Consider the following 21,739-nt stretch of genomic DNA (forward strand, 5'->3'; position numbering starts at 1 on the left):
TATGAAATCATTTATCCTGGGGAATGTTCCATGTGCACGTGACAAGAGAATGTGTTTTATGCTGTTGGATGGAATGTCCTATGTCCATTTGTTCTAAAGTATGGTCCAATTCTAACATTTTCTTGTTGATGATCTATCTGGATACGTCTATATATTGCTGACACTGGGTTACTGAAATTCCCTACTCTTACTGCATTGTGTTCTATTTCTCTATTCAGATCTGCTAGTATTTGCTGAATATATTTTGCTGCTCTGATATGTTGGGTGCATATATATTTACATTTGTTATGTCTTCTTGATGTATTGACCACTTTATCATTATATAATGATTTACTTTGTCTCTTGCTAACATTTTTGGCTTGAAGTCCATTTTGCCCAATCTAAGTATGGCTAGTCCCACTTTCTTTTGTTTACACTTGCTTAGAATATCCTCTTCCATTTCTTTATATTGAGCCCACGGGTTAGAGCTGAAATGTCTCCTACAGGCAGCATATATTTGGGTCTTGCTTTTTAAAAAAATCTGTTCAGCTAGTCTGTGCCTTCTGATTGGTGATTTCAATCCACTTATATTTAGCATGATTAGTGATATATAAGGACTTACTACTGCCATCTTATCTTTTGTCTTCTGGATGTTTGTATCTCCAATGTTTCTTTTTCCCCGTTTCTTTGTAAATTTGTGGTTTTCCATAGTAATTTGTTGTCTCCCCCCTTAAGTCCTCCTCCATTTTTTTGTTTCCTGTCTGTAGATTTTTAACTTGTGGTTATCATGTGGCTTAGATAAAACATCTCAGATTAGTTGCTATCAGTGGGAAAAAAAAAATTTTCTTGATTCACCCATAAAAGTTCTACCCCTTAGTCCTCACCTTTTTATTTTTGATGTCATATCTTTTTATGCTGTGAATTCATTAAAAAATTGCAGTAGCTATGATTATTTTTAATATTCTTTCCTTTAATCTTTATATTAAGTGGTTAACATACTATTCTATTATAAAGTTACAGTTTTCTATCACCTTTATCAGAGTTTTGTGGACTTCCATTTTTTTCTGTGTGTCTCTAATTAGCACCTTTTTATTTCAACTTGAAAAACTCCTTTCAGCATTATTTATAAGACAGATCTGGTGGTGTTGAGCTTCTTCAGCCTTTATTTCTCATTCATATTTGAAGGACAATTTTATGAGATAAAGTATTCTTGACTGGTAATTTTAATCTTTCAATACTTTGAATAGGTTATTCTACTCTCTCCTGGCCTATAGAGTTTCTGCTGAGAAATCCATTGATAACTTAATGGGGGATAGCTTAATCCTTTCTAGGTTATTTTCCTTTTTCCCTGGCTACCTTTAAGATGATTTCTTTATAATTGATTTTCAACAGTTTCTTGGAGCTCTTTTTGCATTGAGATAATAAGATGTTCCCTTAACTTAGTAGACTTATATGTCTAGTTTCTTTCCCAGGTTTAGGAAGTTCTCAGCTATTACTACTTTAAATAAACTCTACCTCCTCCTTCTCTTCTCCTTCTGGTATACCAATTATGCTGATATTTGCTTGTCTGATAGAGTAATAACTCTTTAGGGTTTCTTAACTTTTTAAAAATGTTAGTTCCCTCTTCTTCCAACTGAGTCATTTCTAAATTCCTATCCCCCAACTTGCTTATTCTTTCTTCCATCTGATGTGCCCTATTTTCTATGCTTTCTAATGTATTCTTTATCTCATTTATTAAGTTTCTCAGCTCCAGAATTTGTTTCATTTTTTTTTTTTAATTTAAATCTCTTTGTAAAGAACTCCTTCTGTTCATTAATTTTATTCCCGAGTTCACTGAATTGCCGGAGTTTTCTTGTAGCTAATTAAATTTCTTCATTCTTATGAAAAAATTTAATTATCAGTTAATTATAATATTCCATGCCTTGAAGTTTGGTTGTTGAATTATCCTTTTTGTGATACCATATTAGTATGATTTTTCACAGTCTCTAATGAAATGCGCCTCTGCTGTTCCATTTGAAGTACCACCCACTTTCTTGTTTACTTTGTTACATGCAGTTCAACAGCCTGGCAATTAGAAAACTTTATCTTGTTTTCCAGAAGGTGGTGCTACAGCACAAGTTTTTGGGCTTTCTTATGAGAGATGGCTTTCACTGCTATCCTCAGGAGCAGGCCTGTAAAAAGAACTGTGTTTAAAAAACAAACAAACAAACAAAAAACTGGTGGCAGAGTCTGAGTAGGTATGGGCTTAGCACCTGGAGCTTTGGGAGTACCCTTGAGCCAGTAAGAGAATCCTCCAGGGGTAAAATCCCAGAGGTCCATGGGCTGACCTTCTGCTGAAATCCTGGAGCCTATTGCAGGAAACACTTTTAAGACCCTTTGATGTTCTTGTCTGCCTTTTTCCCTTTACTCTTCCTCCCCCCAGTCATAAGGTTCCCCCTCAGAGAGCTGGGTGTTGTTGGTCCCTGCAGCCTGCACTGCCAGGCCATCTGTCCCTCACCACTTTGCTTTTCCACCTCTTCTGCCAGAGATGTAGTTGCTATTGCTTGCCACCCTCCAAGCCTAGCAGGTGGCAGTGTTGCCCTGGGGAGAAGGGCAGCTTGGTATGTTTTCCTCTTTTTTTCTCTGCCCCCAAACTTGTCTCTGTTCTGTTCTGACTCTGCCAGTTTCTTCCATCAGGCTGGTGGGATCCCCAAAATACTCCATCTCCAGTTAGTGTAGCAGTTTTTCACTCTCCACATTACCTTTTCTGATGGCAACAGGTGGGTATGGGGTAAGGCTCACAAACTCCTTTGGATCCAGCCCTCTCTGACATCCTATTCACTGACTATAGGGGATACAGAGGGGTGTCCTGGTGTATTGAGCAGAGGTACTTTTGTTTGGTTACAGATGTCAATTACTTGTAAATCAAAAAGCAAAAGGAACAACTCATATTGTGATGATGTTGACCTCATTCTTTTTTAAATTGCTTTGTTATGCAGAGTTATCATTTTAATGTGACAAATTATATATCTTTCCCTTTGAATTTTGTGGTTTCTTGCTTATGAAATTCCTACCCCTAAATCTTAAAAACATTCTCTTTCTTAGTATCTTTAAGTCAGGTAATGTCATTCTTCTGTTCAGAACAATTTAAAAGCTTTCCATGTCACTCTGAATAAACAAGACTTCAAAATGGCCTCTAGACCATATATGATTTGCACCCTGATCCACAGCCTATACTTGTCTGCTCCTGTTTGCTCTTATCTTGTCCTACTAGCTATTTTTCCAACAAAACTGGACTCTCTACCTTGGCATCTTTGTACTTGATATTCCCCTGCTTAAATCTCTTCTCCCAAATATCCACATAACTCACTTCCCTTTTAGTTTCTGCTCAAATGACATCTTATCAGAAAAGCCTCCTCCAACCTCTCTACTTTTTCCTGTTTTTCCTCTGCAACATTGTTTTTGAAAGAAATTTCACATTCAATTTTTTCTAAGTTACTGTCTTCCTCCTGCCACTAGAATGTTAGCCCCCAAAAAGGAAATTTTTGTTCATCATCTCATTCATTGCCATACAACTCTTTGACACAGATTTCCTCTTCTTCAGTTTCCAAATAAGGAAAATGAAGCAGAGAGGTCTGAATAATTTATGAAAAACCACAAAACTAGTGACAGTTGCCAATCAAAAAAAAAACGTGAAAGAAATGAGGTAGGATGATATTGTAAGGTTAGATGAAAATGATAGAGAGAGGCAAAGGAACAAAATAGCTGAAAATGCAAGGATAGATAATAAAGTTAACAGCAAATATCTTGAGGTAATAAGGTTGTGGATTTTTGCTTTACTTACCACACCCTACAGAGCAGTAATTTGCCAAGTTTTTCTTTAAAGGCCTAGAAAGTACAGCTGACCTTGAAAATCACAGGTTTGAACTGTTGGGATCCACCTGTATGCAAATGTTTTTGTTACTGTAGTCCAGTATTATAAATGTAGTTTCTCTATGATTTTCTTAATATTTTCTTTAGCTTTATTTGTAAGCATACAGTATATAATACATATCATATTACAAAATATGTATTGATTGTTATCAGTAAGACTTCCAGTTAACAGTAGGCTATTAATAAATTTTTGAGGAGTAAAAAGTATTATGTGGATTTCTAAATGTGTGTGGGGGAGGGGTCAGCACCCCTAACACTCACACTGTTCAAGGTTCAACTATAAATACTTATGTCTGTGCAAGCTGTATGATGTATGGCTACTACTCAACTCTGCTGTTGTAGTGCAAAGTAATCATAGCCAATGCAGAAATGAATAGGTGTGTCTATGTTCCAATAGAATTTTATTTACCAAAATAGTAGACAGACTGGATTTGGCACTTATTGGTCCTAGTTTGTCAACTGTTGTTACAGAGGATCCAAGGCAGTGCCAAAGGCATATAAACTGTTATATCTGAGAGGAAGTTAGTTTTATTTACTTGAAAATAAATGCAAGAATTTAGTAAATACAGTGCATACAATCCCAAAGTAGGATTTAAAAACAAAGGAATGACTAGTTATATGGTTGTGTATAACTCCAAGGTAAAATACTCTATTCTAAAGCAGTAGGGTCAAGAAACAAGTGTGATCTTGTCTTCAGAATATTTCTTGCAAACTTGAGTTTTCTAGGCTTTACCAAAAAATAAGTGTGAACCTACTTTAAACTTGATAGTTGTAATTAAGATGTATGAATTACAGTAAAATGGCTTTAAACTAGCCAATTTTCCCTCTCTTTTATTTAAAGATAACTTTTTAAATTAAGGCCTTTGAGTATTGAGAATTATTATTTAACTTATTTAACTTAAGTTCCAATATATCAATGAAAAAAAGTTTTGGTTAAAAAAGGGCCTACATAAGACTTACCATTTGGGAAAAAAACCCACATCTGTAATATAATTTTTAGGTAAAGTATTAATTTTTAGAAAGAGGTAAAAGCTAGATGATGATCTGTCAGACTTGATGTGTAGGGCTTCCTTCACTGAGTAGAGGGTTGAATGACTCAGCACAAATCTGAGAGTTTCGAGTTTCCATGTTTAACTCTGGAGTAACAGCTAATTTTCTGCCATTAAACTGTGAGTGTGGCCATTTTGGCTGTGTCTTATTGAAGAGTCCCAACATTAGGATAAGAGATGGAACTATATAGTGGATGAACTATGTTTCTGAGACTTTTTCTATTGTTCTGAGTTTGCTAATGCCTATGTATATACACACACACACACACACACACGCACACTCCAGTCTACTTCATGTATTACTTTCACATTTGTATTGAATAATGCCACAGCAATATATACTTACTACTGTGCACACCTGAGTTTCTCTGCTGAATCTGTCAATCACCTTTTACCGATTAAAAAGCCAAAATACTGACATAATCCCACATAAAACAGAAGCTGCTATTTGTATAAATTATATATAGCACCCAGAGGCACTGAGCATCCTACTGAACGAGTAACAAATACATTTGCACTATATTATGATCTATCCTCAGTTGTACATGATGTTTACTGTTACTTCTAGGAAGAGAATGAGGAATGTCAATTTAAAGATAAATGAGAACAGATGTCAAAAAAATGTTGACATATTATAGAAGACTTAGAGATCTAAATTTAAAATTATCTTCAGTTTGCATCCATCATTAATTTATATGTAGTATGTTTTTCCTTGGATATAACATATTAAAACATTTGCTCTCTATCACAGATTGAAAACAAATGCAAAGTAAAATAATATTCATTTATAATAAATGGAAAACAAATGTATTTCTCAGAGAAAAAGCAAATGTGGTTTTTATAAGTGTATATATATCTTATAAGTATATATATATATATATAAATATTTTAAAATTATTGCTAGTGTACCCTTTGTCTTTTATATTAGCACTTCTACTTCCAAAAGATGTTTATCTCATGTCATCATCTTGAGACCCTAGAACTTGAAGGATGTGGAGATCTAAGGGACAGATCAGAGTTTTAAAAAAGTAAAAGCCAGTCCTAGAACTCATGTATCCTGTATCAACTAGCACATACAGACCACATCTTGGTGAATTCAGATAAGGTTCAAATTTCTTAGCAAGGTATGGGAAGATTTTCATTATCCATCCAAAGTAACCTTTCATCAATTTTCTCTTAAGCATTTGTGAATATTCTCTCATTTTTTTTTTTTTATCTGCCGGACCTTCTACTAGAATATTACCATTCATTCTCTGTCTGGGAAACTCCTTTTTCCACTGTATCAAAACCAGCTGAAAAGTCAGTACAAGTTCTCTAGGCAGTGAGTTGCTCCTTCTTTTGTGCTTCCAAGCACTCATTATAACATTTGTCACACTAAATTATAATTATTTTTCTATCAGTCCACCTTCTTGTAAACAGCAAATATCTTACATTTGCATCAGGTATTGAAACATAACTGAATGAAAAATAAGTAACAACAAATTTTTACTGGGAAAAATAAAAGGATTATATAAGTTATTCTTAGTTCACATATTCCATATTAAAATGTTGTGATATTTCTTACTCCTTTTTTATATAGTTTTCTCTAGTGAACTAATTAGGACTGTTTTTCTTACCCCCCCCCAAACCAGGTACTGAGAAAATAAAACACTATTAATAGGGAGAAAAATCTTATTTTTAGTAAATATGAATCTATAACCTATGACATCAAATGACTCCATCTGTTCTTAGGTTTTTTTCAACAAAATTTTGCATACAGCAATTGCACCTAATGATTTGGCTTACTAAATCAGAAGGAGAAAAGCAAAAAGCAGGCATATTCTCTCTAGATAAACAAAAAGTGACCATCTGGAATTTACTTTTTTTTTTTTTTGTATAAAGGAAAAAATACACATGCAAATTACAAAAAAAAAATACATGGTAAGTTTAAAAAGTATCAGTAGAGTCTGCCAAGTGAAAGTAAAATCAGAAATTATTACTTTGGCTACTTTTTAACTTTCACCAATTTTAAAGAGTCCACCATTTTAAAAGACATTTTCTCTTTTTCAGTTATCTGTACAACAAACAAACCAGGAGAATAAAGCAACAAGTAACTATTGGTAGCATAAAGAGAATAAGTACTATTAAATCTGTTATTTATTACTGTTAAAAATCTACATGGAAGACTTCATATTGCCTGTGAAATTTCTTTGCATCCTAAATCTCAGCCTGATGTCAATGAGCCATGAAATGAAACCCTGGAGAATTCCTGCCATACAATGATGGTCTCAACATAGCTTTTTGCTAGGCACTCCTGATGTGTTTCACAGACTAGCTGCTTTGAATAAAGTATACTGCTAAAATGCCATATCATAGATTGAAATAGGATAGAAAAGAAAACAAAAGCCTACAATATATAAATAAGAGCTAAAATGTTACCTGTAATAAATAGTTTGTTTCCTAACAATATGCTTCAACACAAATGTATTTTGCCTCATAAGTACATTTATATAATGGAGAGATAAGTAAAGAGTAGAGATGGTCTTCTTTTATTTTCCAATGAGGAGGAGATGATTGAATACACAGATTTGGAAATATTTCATTTTCTCACCCAAGGCACCTCTGATGTGCATAAAGTATGAATCTCTTACCGTATTAAAGTTAGAAAAGAGAAAGCTGGCACATACTGATCAAGATCACAAAACTTGAGAATGTTAATTCAAATACTGATATTTCCGATTTTAATCTATGAGACACACTACAGCAAAAACATACTCATACTAGTAGCTTCTTAATAAAGCACACAGGTAACTGCAAGCCAGAAATGGGCTGAAGATATGCACAATTCCACATATGCACACAAGTATGTGTAAAGGGTGGAAGAAATACAAATGTAGAACTGATGAGAAAATAAAAGGGGGAAAAAAAAAAAAAAACGCCTGTAGTGAGTACTTGATGCTTTTTGTGTGCTATCTCATTTACTTCACACGGAAATGCCATGTGGTTACTTGGCTAATCCTGATTTTATAAATGAGGAAGTCTGTGAGCTTCTTGAGAATTCAAAGTGCTTTAAGCACTCCTACCCCTTTTGTCCACTACAATTAATAGAAGACTCAGTATATACCAACACCTGACACTGTCCAGAACATATTATGCAAATAAAATGGATTACTTAAAAAGCTGAAGGTAGAAAATACATACTTGGTAGTGAATTAAAAAATGCACTGTTATAAGGTAGAGAAATACAAAAACCTTAATGATATTAAAGAGGGGCGCCTGGGTGGCTCAGTTGGTTAAGCGACTGCCTTCAGCTCAGGTCATGATCCTGGAGTCCCGGGATCGAGTTCCGCATCGGGCTCCCTCCTTGGCAGGGAGTCTGCTTCTCCCTCTGACCCTCCTCCCTCTCATGCTCTCTGTCTCTCATTCTCTCTCTCTCAAATAAATTAAAAAAAAAATGATATTAAAGAGAGTTGTTTCCTTCCAGATTAAAAGTAAAAACTTCAAGATGGCATGACTGACATTTATTCATGAAATCCTGTACCACAGAACATAATAACATATATAAAACTTAACCAATAGACCATGAAAAAGAAAAGTGAATTCTAATCCTAGTTCTTCCTTCAACTTAAAGCAAGTCAATTAAATTTTGTGGGTTTTAGTTTTCCCACCTATAAAATGAGTTTTGGACCTAGATGAGTTCTAAGATTCCTTAAAGATTTAAATAGCTCTGATTATATAAAATACTGAAAATTTGGGCTAGATTACTTCAGTTGAATATGAATCTTAGTAACCAGGAAAGTAATCAAATTTTCTAAACAATTCTATAGGCACACTTTAAATCCTGATGATGACTCAATATGTTCAACATTATAAATTTAACCTTCAAATATTTCTCAAGACACACAAACCTTAGTGCCCCCCCAAGATACAGTTGTTTACCCAAAGAGTAACTTTATTTCATTCTAAGAGTATTCAGAGATTGGTTTTAATTAGGCACTTTAACCTTACCTCTCTCCTATTTTATCCTGTCTTCTTTGCCCTTCTACCACCAAACATAAATTGTACTCAATTATCTGATTCATAACATTTAGTCTGGTATGTTCCAAAAAGACATGTCTAACCATCTTAAATCTCCCTCTTCTGACTTACAATACTGTTTAAGGGAACTAGTAGTAAGCTAGTATTTTAAAATTCTGCTTTTTATATTTTAGGACACTTTTTTCTCCCTGTTAGGATCCAATAGGGTAAAACCACACAAAACTCCACGAAAAGACATTAGCCAAAGATAACCCAATGCAGAGCAAAAGCTATACTTCGCAATTCAACAGTCAGTTAAAAAAAGAGAAAATTATAGGCTGTTAATGACTCAGAATAAAAACAAAATTAAATACGAAATAATTAGCAAAGGAACTAGAAAGTAACATAGTAAAGTTTAAAATTTAATATCTTTTTAAAATCTTGATAATTACTGTCATGAAAAAAAGTCAATTTGATAGCATGCAACTTCTGTCCTTTTCAATCCATCAGTATTTTTAAGGATACTTAGTACCAGAATAATGTGTGACTCTGCCACGAACTGAGCTTGGCTGCTTCCGTGAATGTAGCTCTATAAAACAAGACAAAGAAGCAAAAATCACAATCTAGAGAAAAACAGATCAAAAAGTAAGTTGGGTTTTTTTTTTTTTTTTGGTATTTTTAATTTTATACCATGAAGGGAAATAATAGAAAAAATCTGATTTATAATTCTTTTGAATAAAATAATTAACTAGAAATAACAAATGAATATGTTGGTTGATATTACTGTAATTTGTAGAAAGCAACTTAATATCAAAAGAAAATTTAATATAACTTGTTAAAAGGTTTACCACAAACACAAGCACACAATGTAATGATTATTCCACAGTTACTATAAGATGTAAGATACAAATTAGAGCAACTAAGTTTATCTTTAAGGAAAAAAATGACCTATCAAATATTAAATTGCTCTTTTCCACATTATCAGAGTTTTAAAATAAGATACCTTTATAAATTTATTCATTCCATTAGAGCATTTAAATTGGCCTTTTTTTTTTAAAAAATTGCTTTACCACACTAAGAAATGTACAGTTTTCCATACCTAGTAAGAACTATTAATAGCTGATGCCAATCAATTAGAGAAAATATGACACAAATCTCAATCTAGGATATTTTACTGCTTAAAAAACTGACTTCCATTATTTCTGCTGTTAACTTCTTACGAAAATTAACTGCTATGCAGTTGCTTTAAATACAAATCCTTTTCTAGGTTATCTGATTATCAAAAAAAAAAGTTTGGAGAAAAAAGTAACATCTATGATATAAATCAATGTCCTCAAATTTTTTACCACATCTGAAGCATAGTTATCATTTGAGAGGTTGTTTTTATTTTTGACAATAAATACAGATGAAAGCATACCTGAAGTATGCTCTTACGAAGGGTAACTAGGAATCAGAAAATTATTCCTTCTTGGCCTTAATACTGGACATGTCACCAAATTTCTCAGAAACTCAATATCCGTTCATCTATAAAATCGGGAACTGAATTAGATGATTTCTGTGATCTTTTTGAAGTATATAAAGTCTTCTATGTTTTTTCATAAATTGTGTCTTGGTATTTTCATTAAAGGCTGTTTTTTCTACTCTGACCTAAATGGTCTTTGTTTCTCTCTCTAAAATCAGTAATTCATAGGGCTGCTGCCTTATCCAAAGATATGTTTAGGTATGTTCTTTAAGCCCAGCTTCAAGCAAACTGACTAAAAGACACTTGGTAGTCTAATAGTTTTCACTAACATACTCCACTTGAAAGTCTAAAACTTAAAGTGGTCCAAACCAAAGTTTTGATTCTATCCCAGAATTGGCAACATAATTTTTCCAGTTGTTTAAACCAAAACCTTGGAATCATCTTAGTCTATTCTTCTCTCCTCCCTCCTCTCTTCTTCTATCTCTAATCATTCAGAAAATACCACTGACTCTACTTTAAAAATCCATTCCAAATTCAACCAGTTGTAACTATTTCCAGGAAGCACTGGCAAAAGTGCCCACGGGGGGTGCCTGGGTGACTCAGTTAAGTGTCCAACTCTTGATTTCAGCTCAGGTCATGATCTCAGGGTTGTGTGATTGAGCCCCAGGCTCAATGCTCAGCGGGCAGTCTGTTTCTTTCTCTCTCTCTCCCTCTGCCCTTCCCCTGGCTCACACTCTCTCCCTCTAAAATAAATCTTAAAAAAACAAAACAAAACAAAAAAAACCCAAGTGCTCAAGGATCAAGGTCAGACTTACTGTCTGGTCTAAGCAGACACCATCCCTTGCCTAGATTATTGCAATATCCTCCTTTCTTCTCCCTGCCTCTGCCCTAAAGTCTATTTGCCAGCCAAATTAATCCTGCTAAAACTAATGAGAAACTATCATTAGCCTAACTCAGAATCCTTCAATTCTTGAATGTGTGAGAAAAATATTATATGATATAATCTGTTATCTGCTTCTAATCACAATTCCAAAGAATCTACATATCTCCAATTAAAAAATAGTTAAGACTAAAAAAAAATCTAAAGTTGGTTCTTAGAGACTTACTTCACTATACCCGATCTAGAATACTTGTGGGCTTACTTCTTGTTATACATGAGGCAGTACAGAGTAAAGGCTTGGAGAAAGTCCTGAATCTGCTACTTGCTAGCTGTGTTATCCTGAACAAATTACTTAACCTCATATCTTTCATTGGACTAGGAAGATATTCCTCAAAATACTGCCCTAAAAATTAAGTAAGATAATGTCATGGTAAGTAATTAGCACAGCATCTGGCTTTCTTTGTAGTACATAGTCAAAAATAATCAAGGACAAATCATCTTAGTCTCTATTCTAAACTATTTGTATCTTTCAAACATTAGACAAACATGCTTAAATACCATTCAGAAATTATTTTATTTACACAGGTGAATTTAGTTTGTTGAACTGATATTTTAAAAAGATGATAGGAACTTATCAAAAAAAAAATTTGACTTTTATCCATCTCTTTAGTCATTGAAATCACTTTAAGACCACATACCCTGAAAGATTTCAGGATTTAATAAAGTAGAATTCATCTGATAAATTTTTACTGAGCAATTTTTATTACCAGGTATTAATTTAGGCAATGGGGAGCCAGCATAACAAAACAGAAAACAACCAAGCCCCCCCGCAAAACTATGTTTTCATGACTCACACATTCAAACTGTGAGAACACTATTTGTCTACCAAAGTAAACAGAAAGATTATTGGCACACAATAAAAGCCATAAGAGCAAACACAAGAATACAAACACAAATAATAAAGAAATATATAAGCACAAACATGCCAAAGGCTTGGGCGTTGATCTTAGAAATAGTTATCTTTAATTTATGGGGCCACCCAAAGCAATGACTTAATCCAATTAAAATGAACTAATGCTTGATTTTTAAGTTGGTCTTAAAATATTGTATTTAATACACAACTTTCAAAATCCTTTGAAAGAAATAACAACTAATAAATTCCTTTGTAGCTTTAGCATGATTAACATCTTTTCCCTTTCTTATTTTTACCAATTCTGATAAGTATTAGTAACTAATGGTAATTTCATCCTAAGTATATACACACAACACATTTACAGAATGATGAATGGGCAAGAAGGAAATCTGCATGGTCTCACATACTTGATACATATCTATTTTTTTTCCATGGAGATAAAATGTTTTAACAAACCATAAAAATATTCTTCTCTTGACCAGTCCATTGAACACTTATTTATAGAGCATATAAATCAAAATCAAATGAAAGACTGGCTCATAAAAATTTTTTTATCAGAAAGTTCCTTATCATGATACCACCTAAAGGCCAATTTTATTAAGAAGAAAAATTAGAGGATTTGAATTTTGCATAGCATAATATAAATAATATATATGAATAACACTTTTTTTTGTTTGTTTGTTTAAAGATTTTATTTATTTATATGACAGAGAGAGACAGCGAGAACAGGAACACAAGCAGGGGGAGTGGGAGAGGGAGAAGCAGGCTTCCCGCCGAGCAGGGAGCCCGATGTGGGACTCGATCCCAGGACCCTGGGATCATGACCTGAGCCGAAGGCAGACGCTTAAAGACTGAGCCACCCAGGCGCCCCGAATAACACTTTTAATTTCAAGTAACATCCTTGAAAATAAAAAATAGTTATGTTTTGTTTAATACAATGATTCTAATATCTCTTTTAGAAGAGTATCAGAAAAGGAAATAGAAATTAAGCTAAATATAGTATAGGTCAGTAGAAAAAAGGAACCTCATTCCATTTAACTTAATCCTAAATTCTTGGGAAAATGATATCTGTCATTCTGCTCTGCTTTTTCAATATTGTTTTAAAATTGTGTTGGTACTGAGTAATCAGTAAGGGGTCCTTTTATACACTTAAATATTCTGAAAATAACTGGCTCGTGTGGACCAACAGTTTGTTGTCTGAGAAGGAAGTTATAGTAATGAAAAGTACACTGAACTTAGAGTCAGGAGTCTTGGTTTCTAGTGCTGATAAACTCCATTCAAATTAAGAAACTAGTTGTTAAGCTCAGTCAATTCCATCATTTGGGTCTCAGTTTCCTAATCTGAAAAAGAAAGAAACTGAACTTGATTATATCAAGAAAACAGGATAGTATGGTAGTTTATAAAATACATTTCAATCCAAATGCCTGAGTTGGAATTCCTATCCTGGACCTGCCACAAGTGTGACCTTGAGCAAAATTATTCTAAGCCTCAAATTGTTCAAAACAAAATGTGTTTCCAGTTGAAAAAAACAAAATGTGAGAAGTGAATTAGCTAATACATGTGAAATACTTAGTATCAGGCCTAAAACCCAGTATGCCGTTGATAAGTTATCATTATTATTACCATTAGTTGCCTAAAATTCAAGTGAATTTCAACATTTTACTTAGGCATGTGACTCACAGATGAACATAATGGCTATTGATTTTATGTCTATTGGTAGTCAATTAACAGTAGAATATGTCTGGGTTAAATTCTCCCTGTCAGTGAATAATTATTTATTTATTTATTTTTAAAGATTTTATTTATTTATTTGACAGAGAGAGACATAGTGAGAGCAGGAACACAAGCAGGGGGAGTGGGAGAGGGAGAAGCAGGCTTCCCGCGGAGCAGGGAGCCCGATGTGGGACTTGATCCCAGGACCCTGGGATCATGACCTGAGCCGAAGGCAGATGCTTAATGACTGAGCCACCCAAGTGCCCAGTGAATAATTATTTTTTAAACTTCCAAGCTGATATTAAAATTACCTGTCTTGGAGTAAAAGCAAGATCTAAACAACCAACTTCTTTGATGAACCTGAACACAGACTGTTGTAGTTAAATGGGCTTTGGAGCAAAACCAAATATTAACATAAGCAGAATATAAAAAGTTGTTCACTCACCTATATAAGCCAAGAAATAACTTTTTTGAAGACACTAATGCATAGGATTCAAATTAGTTGTTTCTCCCTTATTCATTGATAAGATATATATTCGTATCTATCTGTTTTGGCATAAGTGTCTTGTTGGGGAAAAAAACAAAAGTGTACTTAAACCAATCCCAGAGAGATAGAAGTGGTTTTGAATTTTGATCATTTTAAGAAATGTAATTTATTTTAAAAGAACATTAATAACACCAAGAAAATGGCAAATGCATGAAGTGAAGATTGGATATTGTTGGGTGTTAACCCAAATGGCAATCTGTCTCAGTTCAAGGTCAAATCCACAGAAGTGCTTTTGGTCCCATCTTTCATTTTATTATTTTATTTATTTATTTATTTATTTAAAAGATTTTATTTATTTGAGAGAGCGAGAATGAGAGAGAGTACATGAGAGGGGGGAGGGTCAGAGGGAGAAGCAGGCTCCTCGCTGAGCAGGGAGCCCGATGCGGGACTCGATCCCAGGACTCCAGGATCATGACCTGAGCCGAAGGCAGTTGCTTAACCAACTGAGCCACCCAGGCGCCCCCATCTTTCATTTTAAAATACATGATTGCATAATGAACCGAGAACTTGTCAACTGCTAGAAGAAACACTGCTGGGATTATCTTTAGCAACTACGTGAATTTTTTCTAATTTTTTCATGTATTTTGACTCAAATGACATGTAAATTTCCTTTCTGTCCACTTCCTTTCCTCCTTTTTGTACATATTGCAAAAAATTACTTATGTGAATCCTTTTAGACTTTTTCAGTCCCTTACTCCTAGTACAAGGACAACAGACACATAAAATTTAAGATAATCTTTTAAGTGATAGACTCTCAATTGTCTAGTGTATGATTCTTACTCTTTGCAAAAGAAATACTGCATTAGTAAGAAAAGGAAACACAGTTTATTATCAACATAAAATAAGCAGAATGAAAATACTGTATTTTCTTTGACAGCACTTCCAAGAAGTCAAAAGAATTGCCTCACTACTTTTAAATTTTTGTCTTTGAAATTAATCTTGGCTATTTAAGAGTTGCCACTAGAAGAACCGTTGCTTTCCTGATCGAAGCCTATGTAGAATGAGGGATCCATTTTTTGTATATGACAGAATCGATCATTTTTTAATTTATTTTTATTTTTTTAAAGATTTTATTTATTTATTTGACAGACACAGCAAGAGAGGGAACACAAGCAGGGGGAGTGGGAGAGGGAGAAGCAGGCTTCCCGTGGAGCAGGGAGCCCAATGCAGGGCTCGATCCCAGGACCCTGGGACCATGACCTGAGCCGAAGGCAGCCGCTTAACCGACTGAGCCACTCAGGCGCCCCTCGATCATTGTTTTAGTATGTAATTCTAAGGGAATAAGATGGTATTTCAAAATACATATGGTAGTAGGACTGCAGTAATGACATCCTCGTCCTGAGTCTCCTTTGTGTGCTAAAGTACACAGAATACTAAAATGGAATAATCTTTAGTATTTCCTTTTCAGTTTCTTCCTCGGAATTCTAATGTCCAGGAAAGGAGTCTTTTAAAATGTTAAAATACACTATCTTATTTAGTGTTAAAATTAATAGAAATACTTAAAGGCATCCTATGGTCTTCCCCTGCATGATGCCTGCTTAACATGGAACCAATTAATTGGGTCTCTAGTAAAAACAAAGTGTGAGAGAAAGAAGAGGGTAGGAAGGCAGACAAGCTTCTGTTTAGCTAATGGCAAAAGGAAGTATGCTGGGTCACCACTGTTACTGCACAAAACAAGTTGAAATCCCAAGGTACTTATCACTCTGACATTCTAATAAAAGATTTCTCTATTTTTTGATAGTTACACATTTCTAGCCTCTTCCTCAGGGGCTGTCTTTTTATTCATCATCCTACATCAATTTTCCTAAGGTAGCACCAGTTTTTGCTAGGCTGCTACACTAAATGGCAGATGTGATATCGATCATAAAATAGCTAGGCTGGGTCCTCCTGGATTTGACTGAAAGAAGAGCTATAAATAGGTATTATCTTACATCTAGGTGCAAAGAATGCCACTGTGTTTGATATCTCCAGAGGGTGCACGTAACTCAGGCTTGAGATTCCTAAGTACTTCATTAAATATTTGGCTTACTAAATAATTACAATAGACCTAAAACAGTTCTTCATGAAGACTAATAAATCTGTCTGTCTCTCCAAGTATTTCACTGGTCAGCTGTTAGCAATAAGCTACCACTCTCCCTTTAACTGAAATTTTAGGGCGTCTTTAAGCCCTATTCCAGTTGAACTTAATGCATGACCAGTTGTGGAGTATGAAACCCTTACCTGCCCCAGCCATATTCCAAAAAGGATTTCTTCAGTTTTTCTTATTATAGTTGAAGATCAAAAAGGTTGACCAGTTAACCTAGGTCAGTGATTCTCAAAATGTGTGTGCATGACATTCACCTGGGATATTTGATTAATAAAACAGATTCTCAGACATCATATGTGGAGATTATAATGCAATAGGTCTGTGGTTGTACCAGAAATTTGCACCGTTCATGAGCTGAAAGCCATTTCTACACATCTATATTTTGTAAGAGGCTGTATAGGAAGAAGGGAACGTGTAATCCTTTGAAAGTTGTCAGAAAGGCTACTTACTGAGAAAAAAAGTCTTACTAGTAAGTTTGGTTTTCTTTAAGTAATAAAAGAACTGCTACATATCTAGAGAAAACACCTTATTAGTAGGAGGAGTTTTTGTTTTTATAAATAATAAAGAATTGTTATTTCAAATGTAGGCATTTAGCTCTATGGATGCAAGCCTATAAAAAGAGTGCTGGCTGCAAATCAGCCCCAAGCAACAGAAAAACTACATGATGTTTGTCAAACAGGTGAGTGACAGATATTATCACAAGTCTGAAAATTCAAATTTCAGTCATCCTGTCCAGTATTATGAGATATTTTCTAGAACACTACAAAACACAGGGTAAGTTACCAAGAAGCGGAAACTGAGCATATTGGAAATGGCAGAACCAAATGGTGGGCTAGCAGCTCCTAACTGGGGACCTAAGAGAAACTAACAGTTTTAGAATAACTGTGACCCCAGGCTAGAAAGGGTGTGGTTGGTCCAATTCAAACCCTTCTCCACAAAAAGTTATGAGCCCTGATAGTAAAGTGGAGAAATCTCTCTCATGAGTTAAATTTCCCTGAATTTACCAGTCTTATTGACTGGTAATTCCTGTATTGCAAGGGGGCAGGGCTGGTAACAACAAAACAGAACAAAAATTTTTTTTTCAATCAATCCATTACTAAGGAAATCCTAAACAGAATATTCTGTGAAACAGTTCATTATAATTGCCCCTTCCTAGAAGGTTAACCAATGAGAACATAGAGTGCAGGGCTGGAAAACTTAGGGTTAGAAGTACAACCCTAAGCCTCAGACACTAGTGAGAGAAACTGGGGATAAACTATGTTTGGAGAGGTGTCTTTAACTTTCTGAACAGAACTGGTAATATGACCAATGAGATAAAGATCTCATTTGTACTTTCAAAATGTTGAGAGAATAAAACTATAACATGAGACTGTTTTTTCCAAGTGTACGGCAAAAATTTAAAAGGCCCTATGACTCACCTTCTAAGTAATTTTAGTAATATTTTGTTAACAAATTTTCTAGCCGTATTACAGTTTTCATTTCATTGAGTAACAAAAGAAAACTTGAAAGGCATAGTGTAATTATTCTCATAGAATTTTCTTTTGTAACTAAATAAAATGTTCAAAAGAAGTTATGTTCAGCATTTTAAAATCCAACTGAATAGCTTTTAATGTGAGATATACTGAATATGTAAATCTACAATGTGAAAGCTTTGGTAGTTCTGTCATATCAGGTATATATGAAAAGTATAATAAAAATGTATGTTTTCTTTTCTTTATCCTCAAAAATAAGCAACCATTAAGGTAGTTTAATACTCCCAAGTTGTTATTATAAAAGTAATCCAAAATGCAAGAACAATAACAACAGAACAACTAATGTAGCTTAAATTTTACATCATTCTGTGTTTAAAAATAAAATCAGTCATTTTATATCACCAATTATTTTACACCTGTGACTGGTCTAAGACATGTGTTAGGAACAGAGCTTCTCTGTACCCTATTCCAGTTTTGCCAACAAACTGAATGATTTCCCCCTAGGAAAGCCTTTTAATATCTCTGTAATTCACTTTCCTGGTACAGATCATTTTTTGTTACCTATGAAGCTATAAGGTGATAAAAAAGATATTATCAAGCAAAGTCTATAAAAGGCATTTAAACAAAAAATGAACCAGAATCACTCTTTTGAAGCATAGATTCTTACATTTCTCTTCTTTTTTTCATGTGTCTATGAAAATGGATGTCCACCTCTCTACTCTTAGTACTCACATGATAGATAATTCTTTGGTAATTCTATACACATAAGCATATTCATGTAGATGACAAATGCCCTGGGTGGCCAGGCAATTATTCCTTAATAATGAATCTTTTAGCATATCTGTTAAATCATCCTCTGAACATTATTTGTACTTTGTATTTATTCATGTTGCTGCCTCACTGATTGCAATATGAGCAAAATATTGCTGAGTCAAGTCCCATTACATCATGCTGAACTATCTGCTATGGCAGTTTTTCTAGTCTAGTTCTTCAGAAAGCTTTAGTTTATATCCTTGAAACTTATACTGTCTTAATAATGACACGTTCTCTGAAGTTTGCCAATTGCTTTAAAAGTCCAGTGTCATCCATTTTCTCCATACATCTAGGACCACTGCATTTTGATGAATGAAACTAGGAAATCACTGCCTCTAAATCTTTGACATCAGAGACTCTAGCTTGACATCTGATATGAAATATAGTACAAAAGTATGATAAATGAAACCTAAGAAATGAAAATGAGACTGATAAGGATTCAGATATTAGACCCATAGAGCATGGCTGACAGTACCATGGCTTTGTGGGCCTTGAGAATGGGTTTAACTAATGATGGATATTACTGGTTGAACCTGCTAATCTGCCAAACAAGACATTAAATTCTTGGTTTAATTTTCTCTTTCCTTAAACTTAACTATTTGAAGGCTATAAATTATCAACATTCATCTTTATATTTAATCAGTATGCTATCAATATGAATTCAGTTATATAAGAAGTATTCTGCATATAGCAGGCTGATATACAACTTGAGGTTCTACTATAAAAACTTTATAGCACCAAACATGATAATCTTTAATAGAAGTACCACACTCTAATGGTTGGGAGCTCTGGTTACAGAGCTCAGGTTGCTAGGTTTGAATTCCAGCTTGAGGGATTGGGCATGTTATTTAATTAACCTTGGGTTCAGTTTCTTCATCTATAAAACTAGGTTGTTATAAAAATTTAAAGCTTTTAGAAAAGTATAACATGAAGTAAGCCTTAAGTGTTAGCTATTACTGTCATTATATTTATTCCAATATTTACTGAATATTCAATACGTCATAGGTACATTTCTAGGCACTTGAAATAAAATAGTTAACAAATAAACCTGGCCTCAGAGGCTTACAGTCTAGTATGAGCAGAAGGGTAACATGATCTATACTGAGAATAGACTAAAATGAAGCAAGGATAGAAGCAAAGAGACCAGAGAGAAGTTACCAGAGTAATCCAGACATAAAATGTTGATAGTTTAAAGAAGGCTGATGGCAGGTATTTAAGAAGTGATACATCCTGGATATATTTTGAAGAACAGCATTTCTTATTTCTCCTGTTTTTATGCAAGATGAAAGTGTAACTTTATAAATGATAGAATGAATGTGTAGTAAAAATGTAGTTAAAGTAACATAGTAAACATATATGTTGTAGTATTTATAGTAATACAAGCATAGAACATTTACATTCAGTTAAGGAAATAAGAATTTAAAACAATCTACAGGTTCAGTTGTATGAGTTTATTAAAATACAGAGGTCACTCAAATGGTAAACATACTTATAAAAGAGAAATGTTGGGTGCCTGGGTGGCTCAGTTGGTTAAGCGATTGCCTTCGGCTCAGGTCATGATCCCGGAGTCCTGGGATCGAGTCCCACGTCGGGCTCCCTGCTCGGCAGGGAGTCTGCTTCTCCCTCTGACCCTACCCCCTCTTGGGCTCTCTCTCTCACTCTCTCTCTCTCAAATAAATAAATAAGATAAAAAAAAATAAAATAAAAAATAAAATATTAAAAAAGAAAAGAGAGAAATGTTAACATTATTTGCCCACGAAGTTCTATTCTCTATTATGTTTTCTCTCTTGAATGCTGCATACTTTTCAATCAAACAGTTCTGCTGTATGAAAGACCCCTTCTCAGCCAGGTCTGTATTTTCAAATCATACTATTAGTTGTGTATATTTATTTGAATATCCCACTTGAATATCCTTAACACTTTAAAATATTCTCAAAGTCAGTATTCTCCAAACAAATTAATTTCTTTGCCAGAATTTCATGCTTCTCTCAATAATACAGGCATTCTTCTGATCTCATTTTCAACTTTGACATCTGTGCCTACATTAATCACAAAGCCAGTGAACACTTTCTATTCTATACTTGCCATTTTTCTATCAGTTTGACACAACTGATTCTGTGTGAATGCTTATCATATCATGCTTGGATTATGGTTTCCTAATCTTTACTCTCTAATCTCTCACTTCTAGCTAAATCGTCCCAAATCACTTTCATCAGTCTACTGCTCACAAACTTTAGAAAATTTAAAGTTGCTGAGAGGCCTTGCCAATATAAGCTAGATACTTTTGTGTCAATCAACCAATACAACAAATACCTATTCAGTACTTAGGAGTAAGAGATACTGCACTTCATAAAATGAGAAAAACAAGTAAATAGAAAACATGGTGTTTTTTCTCAAAAGGAAATATACCATATGTGCATAAAGAAATATCTAAGCATAAAGGCATAAGAGAGTGAGAGCACTGTGCTTAACACTGTACATTTAGTAGACCAAGATTTGAATCTGTGCTTGAGTTGCCTTTGTAAGTGGGGATGATAATAGTATCTTTCTTATTGAGAAATACTATAGGATTAGACATCATAAATTAGTAAAAGTAGCTATTAAGTTGCATGGCATTTGGTAAGGACTCTTATCTTTTGGTTATCAATTTACTTATGTGTACAATGACTTTTAGAGAAATATAAAAGGCAAAATTACTGAATGCTGAAATGGAAGAAAAAAGACTCCAAAGACGGATTAACTGCAAACAGGGTTTTTGTTTTGTTTTGTTATGTTAGTCACCATATAGTACTTCATTAGTTTTTGATGTAGTGTTCCATGATTCATTGTTTGCATATAACACCCAGTGCTCCATTCAGTATGTGCCCTCTTTAATACCCATCACCAGGCCAACCCATCCCCCCACCCCCCTCCCCTC

The 21,739-nt window shown here is 34.2% G+C and overlaps 1 protein-coding gene across 4 annotated transcripts in view; it reads right to left on the reverse strand.

The window, feature by feature from the left end:
- The window catches only part of TUSC3 (tumor suppressor candidate 3), a 106,354-nt gene that overhangs the window by 22,369 nt on the left and 62,246 nt on the right, over window positions 1-21,739 (reverse strand). For all 4 annotated transcript variants that reach the window (XR_014141179.1, XM_081808204.1, XM_081808193.1 and 1 more), the window contains exon 5: window positions 9,462-9,525. Coding sequence is in view for 3 of the 4 variants with exons in the window: in XM_081808204.1 (XP_081664330.1) it covers window positions 9,462-9,525 (64 nt within the window). In the remaining variant the exon portion in view is untranslated. The remainder of the gene's footprint in view (window positions 1-9,461; window positions 9,526-21,739) is intronic.

Source organism: Leptonychotes weddellii, chromosome 2, assembly GCF_054177405.1.
Source record: "Leptonychotes weddellii isolate Sample4059 chromosome 2, ASM5417740v2, whole genome shotgun sequence".
Lineage (NCBI taxonomy): Eukaryota > Metazoa > Chordata > Mammalia > Carnivora > Phocidae > Leptonychotes > Leptonychotes weddellii.